General features: G+C 36.0%; 1 protein-coding gene across 6 annotated transcripts in view; it reads right to left on the reverse strand.

The window, feature by feature from the left end:
- The window catches only part of ATF2 (activating transcription factor 2), a 121,908-nt gene that overhangs the window by 32,559 nt on the left and 67,053 nt on the right, over nt 1-22,296 (reverse strand). For 5 of the 6 annotated variants that reach the window (XM_036744575.1, XM_036744581.1, XM_036744577.1 and 2 more), the window contains 3 exons: nt 19,945-20,123; nt 18,145-18,259; nt 15,628-15,714 (listed from right to left, as the gene is read on the reverse strand). In XM_036744575.1, coding sequence (XP_036600470.1) covers nt 15,628-15,714; nt 18,145-18,259; nt 19,945-20,123 — 381 coding nt within the window. The remainder of the gene's footprint in view (nt 1-15,627; nt 15,715-18,144; nt 18,260-19,944; nt 20,124-22,296) is intronic. The other variant, XM_036744579.1, reaches the window with a different exon arrangement.

Here is a 22,296-nt window from a genome sequence, read left to right on the forward strand (position 1 = left end):
GAAGGCCACAGGTTCCCCACCTATGCTCAAGACCTTCCATGACCTATAGTCACCCTATCTTTCTAGTCTTCTATCACTCAACTCTCCCTACTCCCACCTCTCCCTAGTCCCCTATACCAATGAAATCAAAAGTAGAGCTACTATACAGTCCTGATACTACCAATATATTAAACAAGATATTAATAGCATTAGTGTGTATGATAATAATATCTAAATAAAGCACACAGGCATTTCTACTTACGACCTGTCATATTTACATATTGAAGAAAAAATACTGGTTTACAGAACAACATTAAAATGTAAGTCAAGGTCAAGATTTGTACCCATTGATAAAATGCCTCAGTTCAAAGCTTTTGTATTTCTAGACTAGATGCTTTATTTCACCAGAAAATGGAAACAAAAAATCATTACATGTACTTATATATAAACATGCTCTTTAAAAGGTTGTACAAATGAATTTAATATTATGAAGTATTCAATATCAACTCATACATTTCAAAAAAACTAGAGCTATATACACACATTTCAAAAAAAAATTATAGTGTCCTAAAATATTCATTTAGAAAATAAAAATGCTACATCCTGAGATCACCAAAATGAGAAGTGTAGATTTAGTAAGCCTGTACCCTTACAATGGGTGTCCTATCCTAGATTCCTTTTTCATACCTTGAGCTAACAGTTTTTATGTAAACCATACTGTCATACCCAAAATATTTCAATTTACCATTCCTAGTCAGATAATCCAGTAACAACTCTATTTTATTCCTTTTAATATTTTTTATGGGAAACAACAAAACATAAAACATTCAAATATAGTCTCCTGGTTATTAAAAAAAAGAAAGTGTCTTTTTTTTTACCATCTCAATTAAAGATGATGAGCAATCACTTAATATGGTTTATACATATTAGCCAAGTTTTAATGAGAAATCTAATTGGATTATTAAATTTTAAGGGTAGCAATCTTTCTACATCTCCTGTTACTTCAATTTTTGTGTCTTCAATGAGGGATTGATTACATTTCCCACCTGAACTGATGAAAGCTTTATGTGTATGGGGCTTTTTTTAAACACTGAAAGCATTTTTATGCTTTATTCTTATAAATCTAATTTCTTGGTTAACTAAACTCAAGGAGTTATCTGAGGAGCTAATCTTTAGCTTTAATAGTTTTCAGATATAATACAAAAATAAACCCCCTTATTTTGTAACATGTATTAATTTAATAAACATGATTATTTCTTTCTGGAAAGCTCATATAAGACAGAAAATTTCTAACTTCTTATAGTACTTCACTTAATACATATAAAGTGAAATTGAGTTTTTCAGTTATTCTGAGGTATATTGTGTTAAAAATTAACAATTTGTAAACACTTCTAGTCGAGTCTTTTTTTCCTCAAATGAGGACCTAACTCATTACTAAAATTATTTTGAAACAATGGGAAAACCAGAGTGTAAGAATACCTCGAAGGACCAAACTGCACCAATAGAAACAGTATATATTTTTTACCCTCAAGGCAAAGAAAACAAAAGATAAGTAAGATGAAAAATTTTATTTTAAAGTAACATTACATTTGTGCAAATTGACATATCTAGTCATTCTAGTGTTAAAAACAAACAGTTTTGGGAAAGTTGTACTCCCTGTTCCATCTTTACATTCTTCCCCCATTGTAAAAGTCAATCAACAAATAATTACATACTATACAATGTGTATCAACGTTTCTTTTTTCCCTCCAGGTTATAAATTTTAGTATTCAGGACAGTTAATCATGAAGGAAGCATATCACAATCATTTATCATCTGCACTAAAAGAAGAGAAGAGTGAATAATTCAAGTTTAGTTTAATTATATTTTTCCAATTATATTTTCCTTTGGGCAATATTAAAGTCAGTTGGAATCCTACTAGTTCTATCTACTTTACAGTACTGTTGTGAACAATGCACTTTGCAAATCTTAACATGCTACCTATACATGAGTTGTCATTTTTCAGATATTCTCAAACATGAGGAACAAGCAGGGTAATACAGTCCAACATATACCTGAATGAGAATCCCTTCTATAGCAGCGTTTCCCTTCAGGAGTTCAAGACAACAGTCAAAGAAAAGTTTTTTTTGCTAAAAAGTCTCTAATAATGCCTTAAGCAGTAGGTATTTGTCCCGTTATACTACAAAAATATTTTTCCTCTATAATAACAAGCATGTGCATATTTGAAGCACTGCAGGTTTGGTTCTGCAGCAATCTGAAACTTTCATGATCATATACACAGTGACTTTGTGTAGTGATTACATCAAAATCTTTCTATTTCTGGCTAAGCACTCATTCTCATGGTTTCTCAATCTGTCATCAAATTGTTTCTGAAGTGCCCCAAAGTGTTTAACATTTGGCCTCAAACCAATTCCCAACAAATGGTCAGATGCATGCATATATTCTCATTTGTGTTCTGTATGTTCTATTAGAATAAGCTCCCTTGTTCCATTACCCTGTAACCATACCTTATGAGCTGTATAATCATGTGATCAAGATGTTACATTTGCTTTTATGCAGTGCAAATGTCAGACTGAGCTGTTTGAAAATCATGATTGCTAGGCATGAGCATCATAACCCATCTTGAAATTACCATGGACCATTGTAAACAGCTGTAGAAACAAACTCTATAGTTCTTTTTACTCCAGTATTGAGGATGTTTTCCAGTTTATACTTATCTTCCACTTATGTTACTATTCTATCACCTGGCAGATTTTTCAAATCAACTAGTCGGTAACACTGATCATTGGGTTGTTCAGGAGAATTTCTGTGAGAGTGTAGCAGGTGTGCCAATGGTAGAAGAGAATGAAAACATCTGAAGAGATTTACAAAGGGAAGTTTATAAATTTGTTGTTTAGTCTTTTTCAGTTGTGTCCAACTCTGCATGACTTCATTTGGGGGTTTCTTGGCAAAGACCCTGGAGCGGTTTGTCATTTTATTCTCAGCTCATTGTACCGATGAGAAAACCAAGGCAAAGGGGGTTAAGTGACTTGCCCAGGGTCACACAGCTATTAAGTGCCTGAGACCGTATTTGAACTTAGATCTTTCTGACTCTGGATGTTTATATATAAGCCTTGTTAAAAATGTAGCAACACCTGAAACTGAATTTTAAGTACATTTATTATTTAAATTAATGCTTATCATTAGCCAGTACATAAGAATTTTATAAAAAGGTATTCATTTCTGTCGATTGGTTAAATGGCCAAAGTACGATTTTCTTTTCTCTCTTAGCAAGAGAGGTTGTAAAATTCTCCTACCGTTTTCTACTACGTGTTATAAGTGAGCATTTTCACTTTATTTTTATTTTAAATTAATATACAGAAAAAATTTGATGTAGAACTGTATTTAAGACTGTCTTAAATATTGCAAATCGTTATCCAAATAAAAAATTCTAACATCAAAGTGACCTTTATATATGATTATTACATATTATGCTACACATATTCCAAGTTGTAACTTATTTCATTAAAAATGAAATAAGTTCAACATTCAACAAAATTTATAAAATAAATTTAATATGAAGTCTTTAAGATAACAGTAAGCACATAACATTTTCCTAAATTATTTATTTTTAATTCTTACAGAATGCTCCACATGAAAATTTAATTATTTTATACTTAGTTTTATAATCTTATATTTAGTTTTTATTACTGTATGGAGAATAAAATTTGATATTCTATAATTATAATTTATAATATAATTTTTTAATTTGTAGCTTTTGGGGGCAAAATATCATTGTGCTTATCGTAAGCCTCAATGAAGAAACCTAAAAGATTATTAGTAGAATACAAAATTACCTTGGAGGCTCACATCACTTTTTGTTGTAGTTATTATTTAAAGGGGGATATGCACTCATATATCCAAAATAGAACTCATTATTTTTCCCTAAAACTTTGCCACTCTTCTGTTCAAAACACTAATATCCTTCCAGATATGCAGGCTTACAATCCTGGTAAAGGTCATTATCCTTTTCAGCTCCTCAATCTCATTCACTTCACAAATCTAATCAATTGCCAAATCTTGTCATTTCTACCTCTACTACATCTTTCCTTCATTTCCACTTCATTTCCATGGCTACCAGTTATTTCAGGCTCTTATCATTTGTTGCCTGGACTATTACAACAGTCAGGTATTTGGTTAATTTGGCTCAAATCTTTTCCCACCCCAACTGATCCTTCACACAGTTAACAATGTGATTTTCTCAAAGTGTAAGATCGAACAAATCATTCCTCTAATTCAAAAAACTCCAAGGGCTCCCTAATACCTCTCAGAAGCGAATATATACTCAAACAATTTAAATTTAAGGTGTTTCACAATCTAGCTCCATTTTCTTTTTCTGGTTATATGACACAGCACCTCCCTTCATAAGCAGTAATCTAGCCAAACTGACCACTCTTGCTCTCACACACAGCACTCCATGCCATTACATGCTGGCTTCTATTCTTGAATCCAATCCCTTTACCTCTGACTCCTAGTTTCCTTCAAGATGGCTCAGCTCAAAGCCCACTTTCTGTGTAAAATCTCTGTTGATTCCTTCTAGTTACAAGTCCTATGGCCCCTTCTACTGTTTCTATATAAGGTATACATTGTCTTTCCTTTCTAGACTGTAAACTCCTCAACAGTAGGAGCTGTTTCACTTCTGCTTTGATACCTTACACACAGTACCTAGCCTATAGCAGGCATTTAATGAGTGTTTGTGACTGAATGATTGACAAGATCTTTTTGGATCCTGATTCTCCCATTCTCTATGTTAGCTATATCTGCCAGCTTTTCGTCATTTGTAATACCTTTATCCAAGTCACTGATAAAAATGTCAGTATGCTAAGGACAGATGCCTGGATCATTCTACTGTGAATCTATTTTCAAGGTGACATCGAAACATCCAAGGTGATATTAGACTCATACAAAGCCTGTCTTCCTGCTGGCTACTCCTTACATATGACACTCCCTCTCTTGATTTAACAATGGATACTTTCCATGCCTGGAATGTTCTCATTACTCACTTTCATCTCATAATCATTTAATTCCTTCAAGAGTCAATTCAAAACACTACCTTTCACATGAATCCTTTTTTGACCTTCCAAATGCTAGTTCCTTCTCTCCCTAAACCACTATGCATTCATTTTGATTTTAATTTTTTATAGCCTTATAAATGCACATACTGTCGCCTGCCCCTGAGAGAATGCAAGCTCCCTGAGAGCAAGGGCTCTCGTTTTGGTCTTTATCCCTAGTAATTTCCATGGTGCTTAGCACACAAGGGTTACTTAATAAATGCTTGTTGACTGATTTCTATTTTGTACCTAGTTAAGTATACTGTTAATCACATTTCCACTTCTACAAGAAGATGAAGTCTTGTCAAATGCTTTTAAAAAGTTGAGCCAAAGTGGGGCGGAGCCAAGATGGTGGCTGGAAAGCAGGGACTTGTTTAAGCTCGCCCCCAGATTCTTCCAAACACCTGTAAAAAATAGCTCTGAACAAATTCTAGAGCTGCAGAACCCACAAAATAGCAGAGGGAAGCAGGGCTCCAGCTCAGCTGGATGGTCGCTGGGAAGGGTCTATTCCACAGAGCTGGGAGCAGAGCGGAGCCCAGCATGGGCTGCACCAGGACCAACCAGACCGGGAGCTGGGCGGAACAGGGCATAGTGCCCTGAATCAGTGAGCTGTGGCAGTTACCAGACTTCTCAAACCACCAACGCCAAAGACAACAGAGCAGGTTACTGGAAAGGAGTGAAAAGAGTGGGCAGTTGGTTGGCCCTGGCCCCGAAGGCGCGGAAGTGGTGCAGCTCTGGGGCTGCTTCCAGAGCACCAGCTGTGACTGCTTCCCGCCCCAGGTCCACCTGGTGGGAGGAATTAAGTGGCAGATCTGAGCTGGAGTGCACAGCCTGCTAGCATCTGGGTCATGGTCTGGGTTAGCGGTTCTTGGGGGAGGAGGAGCACTGCTGTGACAGAGCTTGCTGTGTAGAAGTAGCTCTGAAAACAGAAGTGCAGCCCCTAAATCTTGGGACAAAGCACTCATTACTCTACAAGCAGTCACACACTGACAAAAACCTCAAGGGTCAAGTAGTTGGCTGGAAACACGGCCAGACAGTGAAAAAGGATGCAGACTCAGATTCTGGAATCTTTTTTTGGTGACAAAGAAGAGCAAAACATACAGCAAGAAGAAATCAACAAAGTCAAGGAGCCTATATTGAAAACCTCCAAGAAAAATATGTATTGGTCTCAGGCCATGGAAGAGCTCAAAAAGGATTTGGAAAAGCAAGTTAGAGAAGTAGAGGAAAAATTGGGAAGAGAAATGAGAGTGATGCAAGAAAACCATGAAAAACAAGTCAACAACTTGCTAAAGGAGACCCAAAAAAATACTGAAGAAAATAACATCTTATAAATAGACTAACTGAAATGGCAAAAGAGCTCCAAAAAGCCAGTGAGGAGAAGAATGCCTTGAAAGGCAGAATTAGCCAAATGGAAAAGGAGGTCCAAAAGACCACTGAGGAAAATACTACCTTAAAAATTAGATTGGAGCAAGTGGAAGCTAGTGACTTTATGAGAAATCAAGATATTATAAAACAGAACCAAAGGAATGAAAAAATGGAAGACAATGTGAAATATCTCACTAGAAAAACCACTGACCTGGAGAACAAATCCAGGAGAGATAATTTAAAAATTATTGGACTACCTGAAAGCCATGATCAAAAAAACAGCCTAGGTATCATCTTTCAAGAAATTCTCAAGGAAAACTGCCCTAATATTCTAGAGCCAGAGGGTAAAATAGAAATTGAAAGAATCCACTGATCACCTCTTGAAAGAGATCCCAAAAGAAAAACTCCTAGGAATATTATTGTAGCCAAATTTCAGAGTTCCCAGGTCAAGGAGAAAATACTGCAAGCAGCCAGAAACAACTATCTGAGTATTGTGGAAACACAATCAGGATCATACAAGATCTAGCAGCTTCCACATTAAGGGATCGAAGGGCTTGGAATACGGTATTCCAGAGGTCAAAGGAGTTAGGATTAAAACCAAGAATCACCTACCCAACAAAGCTGAGTACAATGCTCCAAGGCAAAATATGGACTTCCAATAAAATAAAGGACTTTCAAGCTTTCTCAGTGAAAAGATCAGAGTTGAATAGAAAATTTGACTTTCAAACACAAGAATCAAGAGAAGCATGAAAAGGTAAACAAGAAAGAGAAATCATAAGGGACTTACTAAAGTGGAAATGTTTTGCTTACATTCCTACATGGAAAGATGATGTGTGTAATTCATGAGACCTCAGTAGGGTAGCTGAAGGGAATATCCACATATATATATATAGAGAGACAGAGAGCACAGGATAAGTTGAATATGAAGGGATGATATCTCAAAAAAAAAATAAAATCAAATTAAGAGATAAGAGAGGAATATATTGAGAGAGGGAGAAAGGAAGAGATAGAATGGGGTAAATTATCTCACATAAAAGTGGCAAGAAAAAGTAGTTCACTGGAAGGGAAGAGGGGGCAGGTGAGGGGAATGAGTGAATCCTGTTCTCATCAAATTTGACTTGAGGAGGGAATAACATACACACTCGATTGTGTATCTTACCCCACATGAAAGTAGGGGGAAGGGGATAAAAAAGGGGGATGATAGAAGGGAGGGCAGATAGGGGGAACAAATAATAAAAAGCAAACACTTCTGAAAAGGGACAGGGTCAAGGGAGAAAATTTAATAAAGAGGGACAGGATAGGATGGAGGGAAATATAGTTAGTCTTTCACAACGTGATTATTTATGGGAGTATTTTTGTATAATGATACATGTGTGGCCTATGTTGAATTGCCTGCCTTCTTAGGGAGAGTAGGTGGGGAGGGAAAAGAGGAGAGAATTTGGAACTCAAAAGTTTTAAAAGCAGATGATCAAAAAAAAAAAAAGTTTTTGCATGCAACTAGGAAATAAGATATACAGGCAATGGGGCAAAGAAATCTATCCTGACCTACAAGAAAGTAAGGGGAAAAAGGACTGGGGGGAGGAAAGTGGGGAGACAAATGGGAGGGCTGACCGGGGAATGGGGCAATCAGAATATATGCCATCTTGGAGTGGGGGGGAGGGTAGAAATGGGGAGAAAATTTGTAACTCAAAATCTTGTGGAAGTCAATGCTGAAAACTAAAAAATATTAAATAATAAAGTATGGGAAAAAAATAAATATCACAACCTAAAAAAAAAAATTAAAAAAAAGTTGAGCCAAACTCTGATCTTGTAGCACTGTCAAGAAAAAAAAAAATTAATCAGGCTTATCCAACATGACCTGTTCCTGATGAAGAAAGTGATGTTGTCCTTTTGATCACTGTTTCTTTTTGTAGATGTTCACTAACTATCTTTTAAATAATAAATTATAAATTAAAGGCGGAAGGAAGAAGGAGGGGGAAAGAGGAAATAAGACCCGGTAAGTCCGGGTGGGCTCTACATGGAAGGAAAGGGAATGTAAGCCTCAGGATGACAGCAAGAACATTTAAAGATTATGAGCTCCACAAAGATGCTTAGAAACACTTTCTTGCGCTGTCTCCCTGGAGCATTCTCCTACATAGGTGCTGAAACAGCACACAATCTGCACAAACCACCATGGTATTTACCTGGATAAAGTGCCAGACAAAACATATCATGAAATTCCTAGAAGGTATTAAGGCCAAAAACCAAGTCAGAGATGTCCCCACAATAACCACAGCTCCTTTATTTCAAAATGCATAATTATGAAGGCAATAATTTACTTGATGGTTTAGAACTTTCCACTGTAACTTCTCATACCCACAAAGAAGGAAGTGAGCGGACATAATTAGTTAAGGAAAAAATAATTTAAGACTATGTTTTAGGAGAAAATGGCAACAACTGATAGAATACACTGATTAACCTGAATTAGCAAAATCTCTGGATCCTTTGATAGTGTATCCTAGTTTTATGCAAATGTGATTGATTATATTTCCTATCTATAATACAGAATACCATTTATATTATAAAACAGTTGTACATTTCTAACTTCATACTAGTAAAGAACTCATTTGTGAGTGAAGCAACCTGTTACTCTGGGGAGATAGATGAGAAAAAATAAATGAGATGACTCAAGAGTGATGGAACCATGTCACACTCCGAAATTGCTATTTTACTTCTTAACAAGCACAACTTTTAAGAGTGTGGTATATGATTGGGATGGGTGCTCATTATCTCTATTTTGAATGCAAAATGCCAACAACCTCTTCAGTTTTAATGTGATCAGAAAATCTTGGCAAATGAGTACATTTCGAATGGATTTTATAAAATAAATGGAAGCTTTGAGCACGAAATCCAAGATAAATAACTATCTACATAAGTGGGTCACATGTTTTCCAGTCATCATCACGGTTCTCTACTTCTTGTCTAACATAAATAATTACTTTCTGTAGACAGGTGACTATTTGCAAGGATATTTTAAGTCACATACATTAGAATACAATTGTGAAAGCTGAGAACTTTTGGGAAACACTGTGCTCTCCGAGTATTTTTTCCCTTGGGTTTTTTCCCCCCTCACCTAATTTCTGTGATTTCAAAACAACATGAAATGAATATAAAGGGTTTTCAAAATGAAGAAAAAAAATACAATTATTTGCCAAATATCAAACTCAACTATCAAGAGAACCTACTGAAAGTAGTTTTGACTTGGGTTTTTTATAACCTGCTATATATAGATTTCAGTATTTATTATTTTAAATCTTTTGATATTTTACAGAATTACCACCACATCCTTCTTTGTTGTTCAGTCATTGCAGTCATGTCTGACTCTTGGTGACCCCATTTGGAGAGGTCTTGGCAAAGATACTGGAATGTTTTCCATTTCCTTCTGCTCATATTACAGATGAGGAACTGCAGCAAACTGGGTTAAGTGACTTCCTTAGGGTCACACAGCTAATGTCCAAGGGCAGATGTGAAGAATGAGTCTTCCTGATTCCTGACCTGGCATTCTATTTGCTGTGTCACCTAGCTGCCTCTACATCCTTCTATTTTTATGTTTAAAAACATACTGTGCTCTATCTGGGTAAAGACCTTGCTTGTGATGTAATTTTCTCCCCAAAATAATGTCACATATTTTACCTTTCTCAAAGTTTGTATTCAACACTAATTTCCGCAGTTCCATTTTACGCTTCAAAATATCAACGTTAAAAAAAAAATCACAATTATGTCAACAGGTACAGAAAAGCTTTCAAGATACAACATATGTTTGTTAAAAAAAAAAACACTAGAAAACAACAATATATGGATCTTTCCTTAATATAATATGTAGTTTCTGTCTAAAACTAAGAGCCAGCTCTGTATGTATTGAGGAGAAATAAAAGGCTTTTCTAGTAAGAACAGGGACAAAGTAAGAATATCTATTACCAACATTACTAACTGATAATACGGATAGAAATGCTACCTACAATGATAGGTAAGAGAAAGAAATTGAGGAAACAAGCACAAAAAAAAGAAGCGAATTTTTGCTTTTTGGAGATGACACAGTAGAAAACTTCCTTACAAATCCCTGGAAATTGAAATGACTAATAAAAAGAAATTCACACAATTCTTTATATTATTAGCAAAATCCAAAAGGAAGAGACAGAGAGAGAAATTCCATTTAAAATCACTCCAAAAGCCTTTATGAAACACTTGGGAGTCTACCTGCCAAGACAGACAAACTATATGAATACAACTACAAAACACACTTTACACAAATAAAGAAATCTAAGTAACTGAAGAAATAGTAATTGCTCATATAGAAGCTGAATCAATATAATAAAAAGGGCAATTTACCTAAATTGATTTATTCATCCGATGCCATACCAATTAAACTACCAAAGTATCATTTTATAGAGCTAGATTTTAAAAAAGGAGGAAAAAAAGGTCAAGAATCTCAAGGGAAATAACGAAAAAAAAGTGGAAAGGAAAGGGGCCAGAAAGCAATAATTATCAAAGTGATTTAACACTGGGTTAAGAGAGAGAGACTAATTAGGTACGTGATTACAGAAACAAATGAACATGGTAATCTAGTATTTAGTAAACCAAAAGATCCCAGGTACTGGGATAACATTCACTATTCAACAAAATCTGGTAGGAAAACTGGAAAGCAATATAGCAGAAAATAGGTATAGACTAATAGCTCACAATAGATACTAAGCTCCTACGTGTCTTAGATATCAAAGGTAACAGTGTAAACCAATTAGAGGATCAAGGACGAAAACACTTTTCAGATGTATAGTTAGGGGAGGAGTTCATGAACAAAGATCAAAAAGGATCACAGAAATCAAACAATTCCAATTATAGAAAACTGAAGTGTTTTCTCAAACAAAACCAAGTAAAATCAGAAGGGAAGTAGATATAACTTTGAAGCAAGTTTCTCTGAAAAAGGTCTCATTTCCAAGCTATCCAGGGAACAGAGTCAAATTTATAAGACTAAGAACCATTTCCAGATTGATAAACTGTTTAAGGATATGAAGAGACAATTCTCAAAAGAAGAAATTCAAGCTATCTATAACCACAAGAAAAAAAAAGCTCTAAATCACAAATAATTAGAGATAATCAAATCAAAGCAACTCATCACAAATGCTGGAAGAGATGTCGAAGTTTAGATATATCAATGGTGGAACTGTGGAATTGTGGAAATGTGGAATGGTTGGTGGAACTGTGAATTGGTCTAACCATTCTGGAAAACAATTTTCAATTACATTCCAAAAGGTTTTTTGTTTTTCATTTTTCAATGGGGTAGGAGGGAAGGGCGGGACTCAGGGAAGGTGGATTTTTATTTTTTTTTTTAAAGGATCTACTGCCTTCTTTTCCAGCTGAAGAGAACACAGTACCAACTTAGTAAAGCCAGTGTCTACAGGGAATGAAAGGCTGCCACTCCTCAAATAGTAAGCCCAAGTCCATGGATTGCCCTATCCAGCAGTAAAATTCAAGCTAAGTTGAGCAGCCATCAGAAAGAAAAAGATAATGCTACCCATTTAAGGATTTAGTAACACATCTAAGCAGTCACATTAGCTGCATTTCAAAAGGAATGCTCTTTAAATAAATTTAAATCTCCCTAATCAGAAAGATAACTGAATTCTTTCATATGGGCATAGATGGTTTACAAATTCTTTAAATTTGAAGACAGATATAAGGTGAAAAAGAAAGGCACAGAGTAGTGCCACCCAGTGCTTGTTTCTCAGTCCTAATTCTTCTTGACTTATCTGCTGTAGTTGACACCGACTACCACTCTCTCCTCCTGGATATGTTCTCCTTTCAATTTTGGTGACTCTCTTTTGGTTCACCTCCTATCTGATGACTTCTCAGTCTCCTTTTCTGGCTCATCATCCCTATCATGGATTCAGATCCACATTATCCACATGATGATACCTAACAGTTGGTATTTCCAAAGATTCTATCCTGGGCCTTTTTCTCTTCTTCCTCTATATTCTCTTTATAACTTCATCAATTCCCAAGAGTTTAATTATCATTTCAATGCAGATGAATCCAAGATCTACATATAGTGTTCCAGTTTCTTCTCCAAGATTCAGTACTGTATCATCAATTGCCTATAGGATATTTCAAAGTCGATATCCTGGAGACATCTTAAACAATATGTCTAAAACTAAACTCGTCTTTTCTTCTAAAGTATCTCCTCTTCCTCCAAACTTCTCTATTTCATTCAAAGGCACCACCTTATTCCCAGTGTCTCAAGTTCATAAACTTGGCATTATCCATAACTTCTCCTCATCCTACATATCCAATCACTTATCAAATTTTGTTTTTTAGACTGTTTTCTCCACTCACAAAGCTACCACCTTACTTTAGGCCCTTATCACCTCTTGCCTAGATCATTGCAGAAGCCTCCTAGTAAGTCTCTGCCTTTAGGTCCCTCCTAACAGTCCAGTTTATCTTATGTATTGCTAAGTAACAAAGTAATTTGCCTCAAGTGAAAACTGTTTATGGCATGCCCTTATTCAACCAACTCCAGTAGCTCCCCACTATCTCTATGATCAAATATAAACCTTTGAATTTGGCTTTCAGAGGTCTTTACAACCTGGCCCCAATCTATCTTTCTGGTTTCTTTGGACATTAATCACCCTCCTACACTTTGTGATCCAATGAAACTGGCCTTCTTTCTGTTCCTCAAACATCTGCCTTTGCACTAGGCATCCCTCATGATATGGGGAACTGACTGCCTCAAAGAGTCTCTGTCCTTTCTTCTTTTAAGATGAAGATCAGGTAGCAACATTTAGATGAAGTTTTCTTGATCTCCTCAACTGCCAGTGCCCCCCCAAAACTAACTTATGTATTTGTATTTATTTTCTATTCACACTATATGTGTATGTTACATGTACTTGTCTCCCTCATTAGAATGTAAGCTCACTGAAAACTTAGTTTTTGTACATGTATACCCTCAGCATCTAGGATAGTGCATGCACACACAGTAAATACTTATTCATATGGTACTTAGCTTGCTGAATATATATAAACAAATTTCTCTTCCTCTTATCCTCTTCAATTTGGCTAAATCTGAAGAGGGCTAGGCTAATACATTTAAACTAACTGGATGGTCTCTCAACTGACAGTTATCATTTATTGGAGGTCAAGCAGCTACTTCCTCTTCCTCCTCTTCTTTTTTCTCAGATGATCTAGCTCCTTTCTCTTTGGGAAGAGCGTTACATTTTTTATTTGCTTGAAATGCCTTTTTCTTCCTTTTCCACTCATTATATGACATTCTTCTACACTGAAATCTACTGACACAGGGAAGGATTCCCTTCTACCTCCTTCAGATGCTTTTTTTTGGGTTTGTTTTCCACATTTAAGTGCTTCTTCCATTTTTATAAGCAACACTTCATTATCTTAGTTAACTTGGAGAGTGGAGGGCATTTCTCAAGCTCCTTTAATTCCTCTTTTAGAAGGGAGACTAATTCACATTTTGAGAATAGATAGCAATCAGCTGTTCACTGCCAAACTACTTCATACTTTATGCAGGGCAATGCAAAATTATTCCTGCTCTCTTTATCTTTTGGAAGTGAGATCTTTAGTCCTTTGTTGTTCTTGCTAGCAGCTCACTTAGAGAAGAAGGCTGGGGCAAATTGCCTGTGTATATCTGTAAATTTAGAATTAGTTTAAGGATCTCCAATTCCTGCTCTTTTCACTTTTCACCATGACTTACTGCTCTTTACCTTTTAGCAGCTTGCCATAACGAACTTTCTTTCCTTTATTTTACTAGACCTTCACGTCCAGCTGAAGTCTTCCTCCAGCTTTAGTCTTCCTCTATCAGTTTGAGCTCTCCAACTTTTCTTCAAGCCCACCTAAATTTCTCCTCCCCATACTCAATCTCCTGTCTTCTTTATAATTACAAAGGTTCCCAAATAACCTTTATGATTCTTCCTTTTTCTCAAATCCACCTAATCCTTCCACAGAAGCTGGATAAAGACACCATTAAAGTATTCTATTACTAAGTAAATTTGGGAAATGCTTTCCCTGAAAGTTTTTCTTGATGGTAAAGAGAATTGGCCCAGAAATGTCTAAGTTGCATGGTGATTTAAAAAAAAATCATCAAATCATTTATAACTTTCTTAGGCTGCAAGGGAACTTAAGAGATCAACTTATTTTTTTAAACAAAGACATTTTTTTAAATAAAAGTTTACATTTTACATTTAGAAAATGCTTATATACTTACTTTTATATGTAAGTAATATATTTCATTCACTGCACCAGCACAATAAATCATTCATTCCACTAGAATGGTAAACCATTTATTAAATCAGTGTGATAAGCCATTTATTGTGCTGGGATATTTTGCATTCTTTTTGCCAAATGCCTCCTGCAAGTATAAACATACATGACTATATATGCATATATCTATCTATATACAAGAACATATTATAATAATAGCTACCATTTATATATAACACTTACTATGTACCAGGTACAATGCTAAACAATTTACAATTATTATCCCATGGTCAATTATTTTAACATCTTCATTTTACAGATGATGAAACAAACTCAGCAAGGTTAAGTGACATGCTTATGGTCACACATCAAGATAATGGAAGAGCTAGGACTAGAACCCAGGCCTTCTAATTCCAAGCTGAGTGCTCTTCTCAATGTTAATATTGCTTTTTCTGACTAGATTTCTTACTGTCTGTGACAAATGCAAAATTCTAGCTTTTCTTAATATATCCTCGATCATTTAACTAACCAACTTATAGAATATTTGCAAATTTTTCTCCAGCAGGAGACAAGGAATACTGTAACTTTACTAACATTACATTTGTACCTCCTTAGGAGAAAGTGAGATAAATTCCTGCTGCCAGGCAAACAGCTTCCACCAGGAGGAGCAAGGGAGTTTGGAACGTCTGAATCAACACATAGTAAAAGGTGGCCTTAAAGTTGTGTGGTTCAGAGCAGGGCCTGTCTCCTGAATCAGCCCATACTTCACGGGCAATTCATCTTCTTGAAGAATTTAGTCTCTTCTCTAATACTCTACAAAATAAAGTTTTTCAGACCAAAGCATTTACAGGGACTAAGTGGCACATTTAAGTCAGGCACCATTACATAAAAAACAGATTGATGACAGACTCAAAGGAAACTTAAAGAACTTTTTAAAAACCTCACTTACCATTTTAGCCTCTGACTGCACTGGTTGTGGGGAAGAAGGACCTGGGATTCCTGGGATACTAGGCACCATGGTGACAGGTCTAACAAGCTGTGCAAACATGTTAAAATTTATTTTTTCTACAGAATCTATAAATAAGTAGAAGCCTCATTCTGCTTATATAATAGGTAATATAACAAAAATGTTATCAAAAAATTCAGAATCTCTCTTACCCTAAAACGATTAGCAACTGAGAATATGGTATATCCATATGTATATACGTATATACACACCTGGACATACAAATACATATTCATACACAATTTTTCCTTCTTAATTCAACAACCATACTTTTTCTCATCACCCTGTCGTTCTGTCCTGATTACTGGTCCCGTAATTTCACTACATATTTTGCAAAAAAAAAAAATTTTTCACAAATTTTCCAGAGTTGTACTCAGACTTTGAAACTCAAGATAAACAATACATCACTCAAAAATATCTGAAGTGTATAAATGTAATTAACCTTTATGAGACATTTTAAAGAAACCAGAAGCAACCAGGACAGAGTTAATACTGGCTCAGAAAAGCTTAATGGAATAGTTACCTCCACCTCTCCCTCAACCCAGGGGACAGTCCCTGCAAGGTTAGATCTAACATTGGCTTTAAAGAGGTAGATTAGCTGCTATGTCCCTATCACTACTGCTAGCACTTCGTTAAATGAAGGACATCTGTATCTGACTGAATGGTATTTTAAATCCTTATTAAAATAATTCTTACAAACCATTATGGTGACTATAAATATCGGGTTGCATAGACACTTTTTTTGGTAAGTAATTTGGAGTGGAGTCCTCTTTTTGATTAGATCTACTGATACTGATGTAAACTGAAATAAAGTCAAAGTACAATACGCATTCAGGTTGCTTCTACCATAGTTTGAATTTCTAGCATTTTAAGATAATTTTTGTTGGTTACTGAAGTAGTCACAGGGACTTTATTTTCCCAACTCTGTCATTAAAATGTACAGAAGCATGATGCTTTTAACAATTTCTAAATTCATTTTGCAGGCTGCCTGGTATTACTCAATAACAGTGATCTTTTAAACAGACTTTTAAAGCTAAAAATCTGGCTTAAAAAAGCATATGAATATTACATGCACATACAGAAACATAACAGCTGAAATATGTGTATATATACATACGTACATATATACAGAGGGACAAAGAAAGTATAGAAAAATTCATTAAAATAGTGTTGGATGTAGAATAACTTCGATTTTCCTTTTTATTATTTGTGGCAGTGGTGGTCATGGTAAGGGTCTGGGATTTAGCAGTACAGGAACTTCCTATATGGAAACTCCCTCCCCAAAGCATCCTGGTAACTCATCTAGTGAAAGGCTTGAAGTATGAGACTTGGCTGTAGTTCTAGAATGAGCAGGACTTGAACCTAGGCTCTTCTCACTCCAAGGCTGGCCCTCCACTCTCTATTATGCTGCCTACCACTGAAGGAAAAGCTAAAAGAAATGTTCCATGTTGAATTATATTTCTAAGACTGTCAAGACATGGTCAAGATAATTCTGAACAGAGAAATTCTAACTACTCCAATTTAACAATATTAATAGTAATAATAACTAGCATTTATGTATCATTTTAAGGATTGCAAAGCACTTTACAAACAGTCTCGTTTTATCCTTGCAAAAACTTGAGAGAGGTAGGTGCTATTATTACTCCCATTTTACAGATAAGGAAACTGAGGCAAAGGTCAAATTAAACGACTTGCTCAGTGTCCTCCACTGTATGATGTTCAAAATGCTTTATAAAGACCCTCCTCCCCCCCCCTCCCCCGCCAACTTTCCAGACTTCTTACGCATTAAATCCCACCCTCCCCCCCAAATTCTATGATGCAGTGGCACTAGCCTCTCCTTACTATTCCTAAAACAAAGTACTCCATCGCCCAACTCCGGCATTTTCACTGACTGTCTTGCAACCTGGAATGCTATCCCTCCTTATCTCCTAACTTCCTTCAAATCCCAGCTAAAATCTCACTGCTACAGTAAACCTTTCCTCATCCCTCTTAAATCTAATGCCTTTCCCCGTTGCTTATTTCCTATTTATCTTGTTTATAGTTTCTACATAGTTGTTTTGCATGTTGTCTCTCCCATTAGACTGTGAGCTCCAAGAGGGTGGGGATATACCCTTTGCTTTTCTTTACGTCTCTACTGCTTACAACAGTGTCTGGCACGTGATAAGTGCCTCATGTTTATTGATCAACTGACTGACATAACTTCTATGTACCTGAAACCGGATTGAACTAAGATCTTCCTGACTCCAAGTCCAGCATTTTATCCACTATACCACCTAGCTGACTGAAAAAAAATTTTATCCCAAAATTTCTCTGCAATACTATGTAATTATTTTAAAAATTTATAATACAACTTACTAATAAAAATTATCAGCCCTGAAACACATTTCCTATTTATTTTTACTAATATTCCCTTTGCTGACCAGAAAAAACATTAAAATTATATTTTAATTTCAAACTTACTGGAACTGCAGCAGGAACATGTACATTAGAATTTGTAATTGAGGCAGGAATGGCAACGGGCATAGTCTGTCCATTGGGAAGATGTAACAATAGAGGAAAAGGACCTGGTACAGGACTGAGAAACAAAATGAAGAAAATTTAAGGAAAAATAAAAAGAAAGCAGAGGGAAAAAAGGTAATCTTTAAAAATAGAGCTTCATAACTAAATTATTTATTATCAAGCCAACCTTAAAAAATAGTCTTTCAAACTACTGCAATTTCACTTGAAAAAAAAATTGTGGCCATTTGCCAAGAGCTCCCTCTTATCTGCTCTTTGTCATATCTGAGAAGCCTTTGACCACTACCTCCTCTTCCACCTGGTCTCAAATGAAGAGGCAGCTCTTCTCTGCATGCACAAGTGATTCTCCTGCAGATTTCCTCTTTTATGAGCTCCATTCTCTCACTTTTCTTCAACCACTCCCTGCCCACTGACCACTTTGCTACTGCCTACAAATACGTCCATGTCTCCCCGACTCTCAAAAAATCCCTCTTTGATCCATTCATCCCTGTTTTGTGCTAAAATTAAGGCTATTATGATTGATGCCTCCATTTCCTTTATTCTCTCAACTTCAGGCTGGCTTCTCACTTCATCATTCATCCGAAACTATTCTCTCTCCAAAGTTATCAATGATCTCTTAATTGTCACGTCTAAATGGCCTTTTCTCAATCCTCTCTCTGCAACCTCTGATACACTCAAGGGCCCTTTTCTCCATAATATTTTCTCTCTAGGTTTTCATGACACTACTCTTTCTTCATTCTCCTACTTATCTGATTGCTCCTTTTCAGTCTCCTCTGCTGGATTCTTATTTAGGTCACACCCTCTAAACAAAGGTGTCTCCCCCATAAGGTTGTCCTTGGCCCTCTTCTCCCTCTATCCTATTTCACTTGGTGATCTCATCACTCCCATGGATTTAATTATCATCTCTGTTGATAATTACCCAGATCTACTGATATGGCCATAACCATTCTCTTGACCTCCAATCACACATCTCCAACTGCCTACTTCATATCTTGAACTGGAAGTCCTGTAGACATCTTCCATTCATTGTATCCAAAATGAAATCGAACCCCTCTCCTCTTCCTAACACTAGTGAGGGTACCACCATTCTGGCTGTTAACTAGGCTCCTAATACACATGTTATCCTCAATTCCTCCCTCTTTTATTCTCCATATCCAATCAGTTGCCAAGGCCTAGGTTCCTAACATCTTATATATCCTCTGCCCCCATAATGCCATGTCCTGGTGCACAACCTGGTAACATTGCTCCTAAACTATTGCAATAGCCTTCTGGTTAAGTCTCTCTCACTGTCTTAATGATCCCTTCACTCCAATTCATCCTCTACCTAGCTGTCAAAATGATCCTCCTTTAAGTGCATCTCTAACCAAATCAACTCCCTATTCAATAAAATCTGGTGGCTTCTTCTCACCTCCAAGATCACATACAAAATCATCTCTTTGGTGTTCAATGCCCTTCACAACATTTCACAGTGTTTAAGTCCTTCATAACATAGGCTTTTAATTTTGTCCTGTAAATTAACTTTTTGTTCTAAAGGTGGGAGAAAAGAAGACAGGAAAGTAAAATTATAATGTACTGGGAGTTATGGAACACATATCAATTAAAAAGCAAATAATTTTTTTTGAAATTTTAAATTTGTCTTGATACCCTACCCTAACATTCAAGTGAATGAAAGAAATTATAAATTCCACAGAAGGAAAAAAGCTAACAATATATATCACCTAATTACCAAACGACATTACTTACACTATTGGCCTATTGGAGGAAGGAGCCTGGGTGATGACAGTACTTGATGTTGGAGAGGGGACTGCCTGTTGAATTATGACACTTGAGTCTGAACTTGTAAGGAGTACATTGGGAACCTGTAGTGATGCTGGACGAACTATAGTTGATGTGGGCTGTGCAGTCTGTGGCAACGATACTTCCTATTAAACAGCAGGATAAAGGAAAATAATTTTTAAATTTACCCAAAGTTTTTTAGTGATCTATAACTACAACCAACGCAAGGACATCATTCCCTTGCCAACTCATTTACTTACCAATCCTATTAGGCAGACTAAGGTTATTATCCAGCACATGTCCAATTTTATTGGCTGAGTGCACATATTACTTTAAATAGGTTCATTACTTTAATTTTGACAATTATTAGGTATATCAGACTGTAAGGAATTCCTATTATTGTGGACTGCTCTAAATGACATTACAGTAGCTTCAGCTATAACCCTGGGTAGCAGGAGAAGCAAACAAAGCATTACTAGAGAAGTTGTAACCAGCAATCTCTTATTAATGCCTACTAGCAACCTAGAGAGTACAGAGGTGGCCAAAGCAACACAAACTATAAAATGGTCCTGCCCAACTCCATCATATTGGTTAAAGATCAAAGCACTACGGCTAAGTCTACAGCATAACAAAGTAAAATGGAAAAGGTAACATTTAAAATTTAAAGGGCCCTGGTTGAAATTCTACCTCTGGGTCTCAGTTTCTCTAAAATTAGGAGGCTGGCCACTGATGAGCCTGTTAGCTCTCAATCTATGCTCATGTCGTGGAGTCTCTGGTTCCATATCCTCCCCATCAACCCTTTCAGGTATCAGTTGACCCTTGGAACTTATATATCCTTTCTCCTGGCCAGAATAAGAGCCATGGAAGCACAAAACTCTCTTGGAAAAGACAATTTCCCACGGCAATAAGAGCAAAAGAGTGTTTTTGTATCATTAACAGATGAAATTTTAAAACTTATTTAGGGATGTTATTTATTTCATCTTTATCTCGTCCTTTAAAAAATTTTATTTTCATGTATGGTTTATAATTTTAGTACATCAGAGGTGTCAAACAGAGAATGCAGGTTGCACTGCAGCCCACAACACTCCTAAGTGCAGCCCAAACTAGATCAAAAATGTAAATGCGAAATATTTAAGAAAATAAATGAAAGTAAAATAGAACATACATAATGTTAATATGTAATTTTCTAAGTCAATATATGACCCACAGGGTTCCTTATGTATGACTTAGTGGCACCTATTTCTACTTTATTTTGATATCACTGATTTTGTAATACATTAGTACAATGGTGTACAGATAAACCTTACAAATAAATAAATACATTTTGGTAGTTCAAGCTCAAATTTTTAATAGATAGGGCTGCACAATCAACAAGTTTGAGAGCACTGATCTAGATCATGAGATGTGATTTGAAAGTCAGTCCAATGATTTATAACAATGTATCATATGCCTAGGATAAGCACACTAGATGAACAATGAACTACAACAAAAACTGCAAAGGAAAAAGACAGCAAAATGGACTCCATTTGCAAAATTTGATACATTCTTTTGAGGATCCCATGCTGCTCCCCGGCATAAAAGCCCATCTTTTTAAATACAAATGTTTTCCTGGTGCTGCTACACATCATGAATCCTGGAGCACTATGATCTGTGAAGGCTTTAGGTGGCCCAAAGATCAAGAGAGATATGTGTGGCAGCAACAAGTAGGCCGCACTATATTATGGTCATGCTGTGAGACTGAGGGATAATGGGTTCACTAACACATGTGCTGAAAATGCAACCTGATCTCCCTCCATGTGAAGGTGGAAGGACCACCCTCTATACTCCAGCTTACCAGAGAGAGTAAAGGGTTATTACTAAATCAGATTGGAAAAAATAATCTGTTCAGGAAGAAAAGTAGAAGCAGATTCTGGAGGGGCAGAGAGGAAACAAAACCATGTAGAGGCTAGTTCAGTGAAAGAATGACAGAGAAGAGAAAAATTTCCAATTATTCATTATAAACTCCAGTAGATTATGAACTCTTTAAAGGCAAACATTACATAGTTTTTCATCTTTATTGTCCTAGTACGTTGAACATGGTAGGAACTTAATATTTATCGAACTGAATGTGAAAGGAATTCTGAATCACTGGAATTACATGTCAAGTATAAGGTTCTTACTATAAAGTATGAATATGGACCTTCTGAAGAAGCTGCAACTTTCTACGATCCACAGAAATATAACGAAGATTCAGAGGTGCTAAAAAAAAATGTGAGGAAACATGATATTGGCTCTAGGAGAAACAGATAAGTTACAACATAAGACAAAGTGTGTAGAAGT

This window comes from Trichosurus vulpecula, chromosome 2 (assembly GCF_011100635.1).
Source record: "Trichosurus vulpecula isolate mTriVul1 chromosome 2, mTriVul1.pri, whole genome shotgun sequence".
Lineage (NCBI taxonomy): Eukaryota > Metazoa > Chordata > Mammalia > Diprotodontia > Phalangeridae > Trichosurus > Trichosurus vulpecula.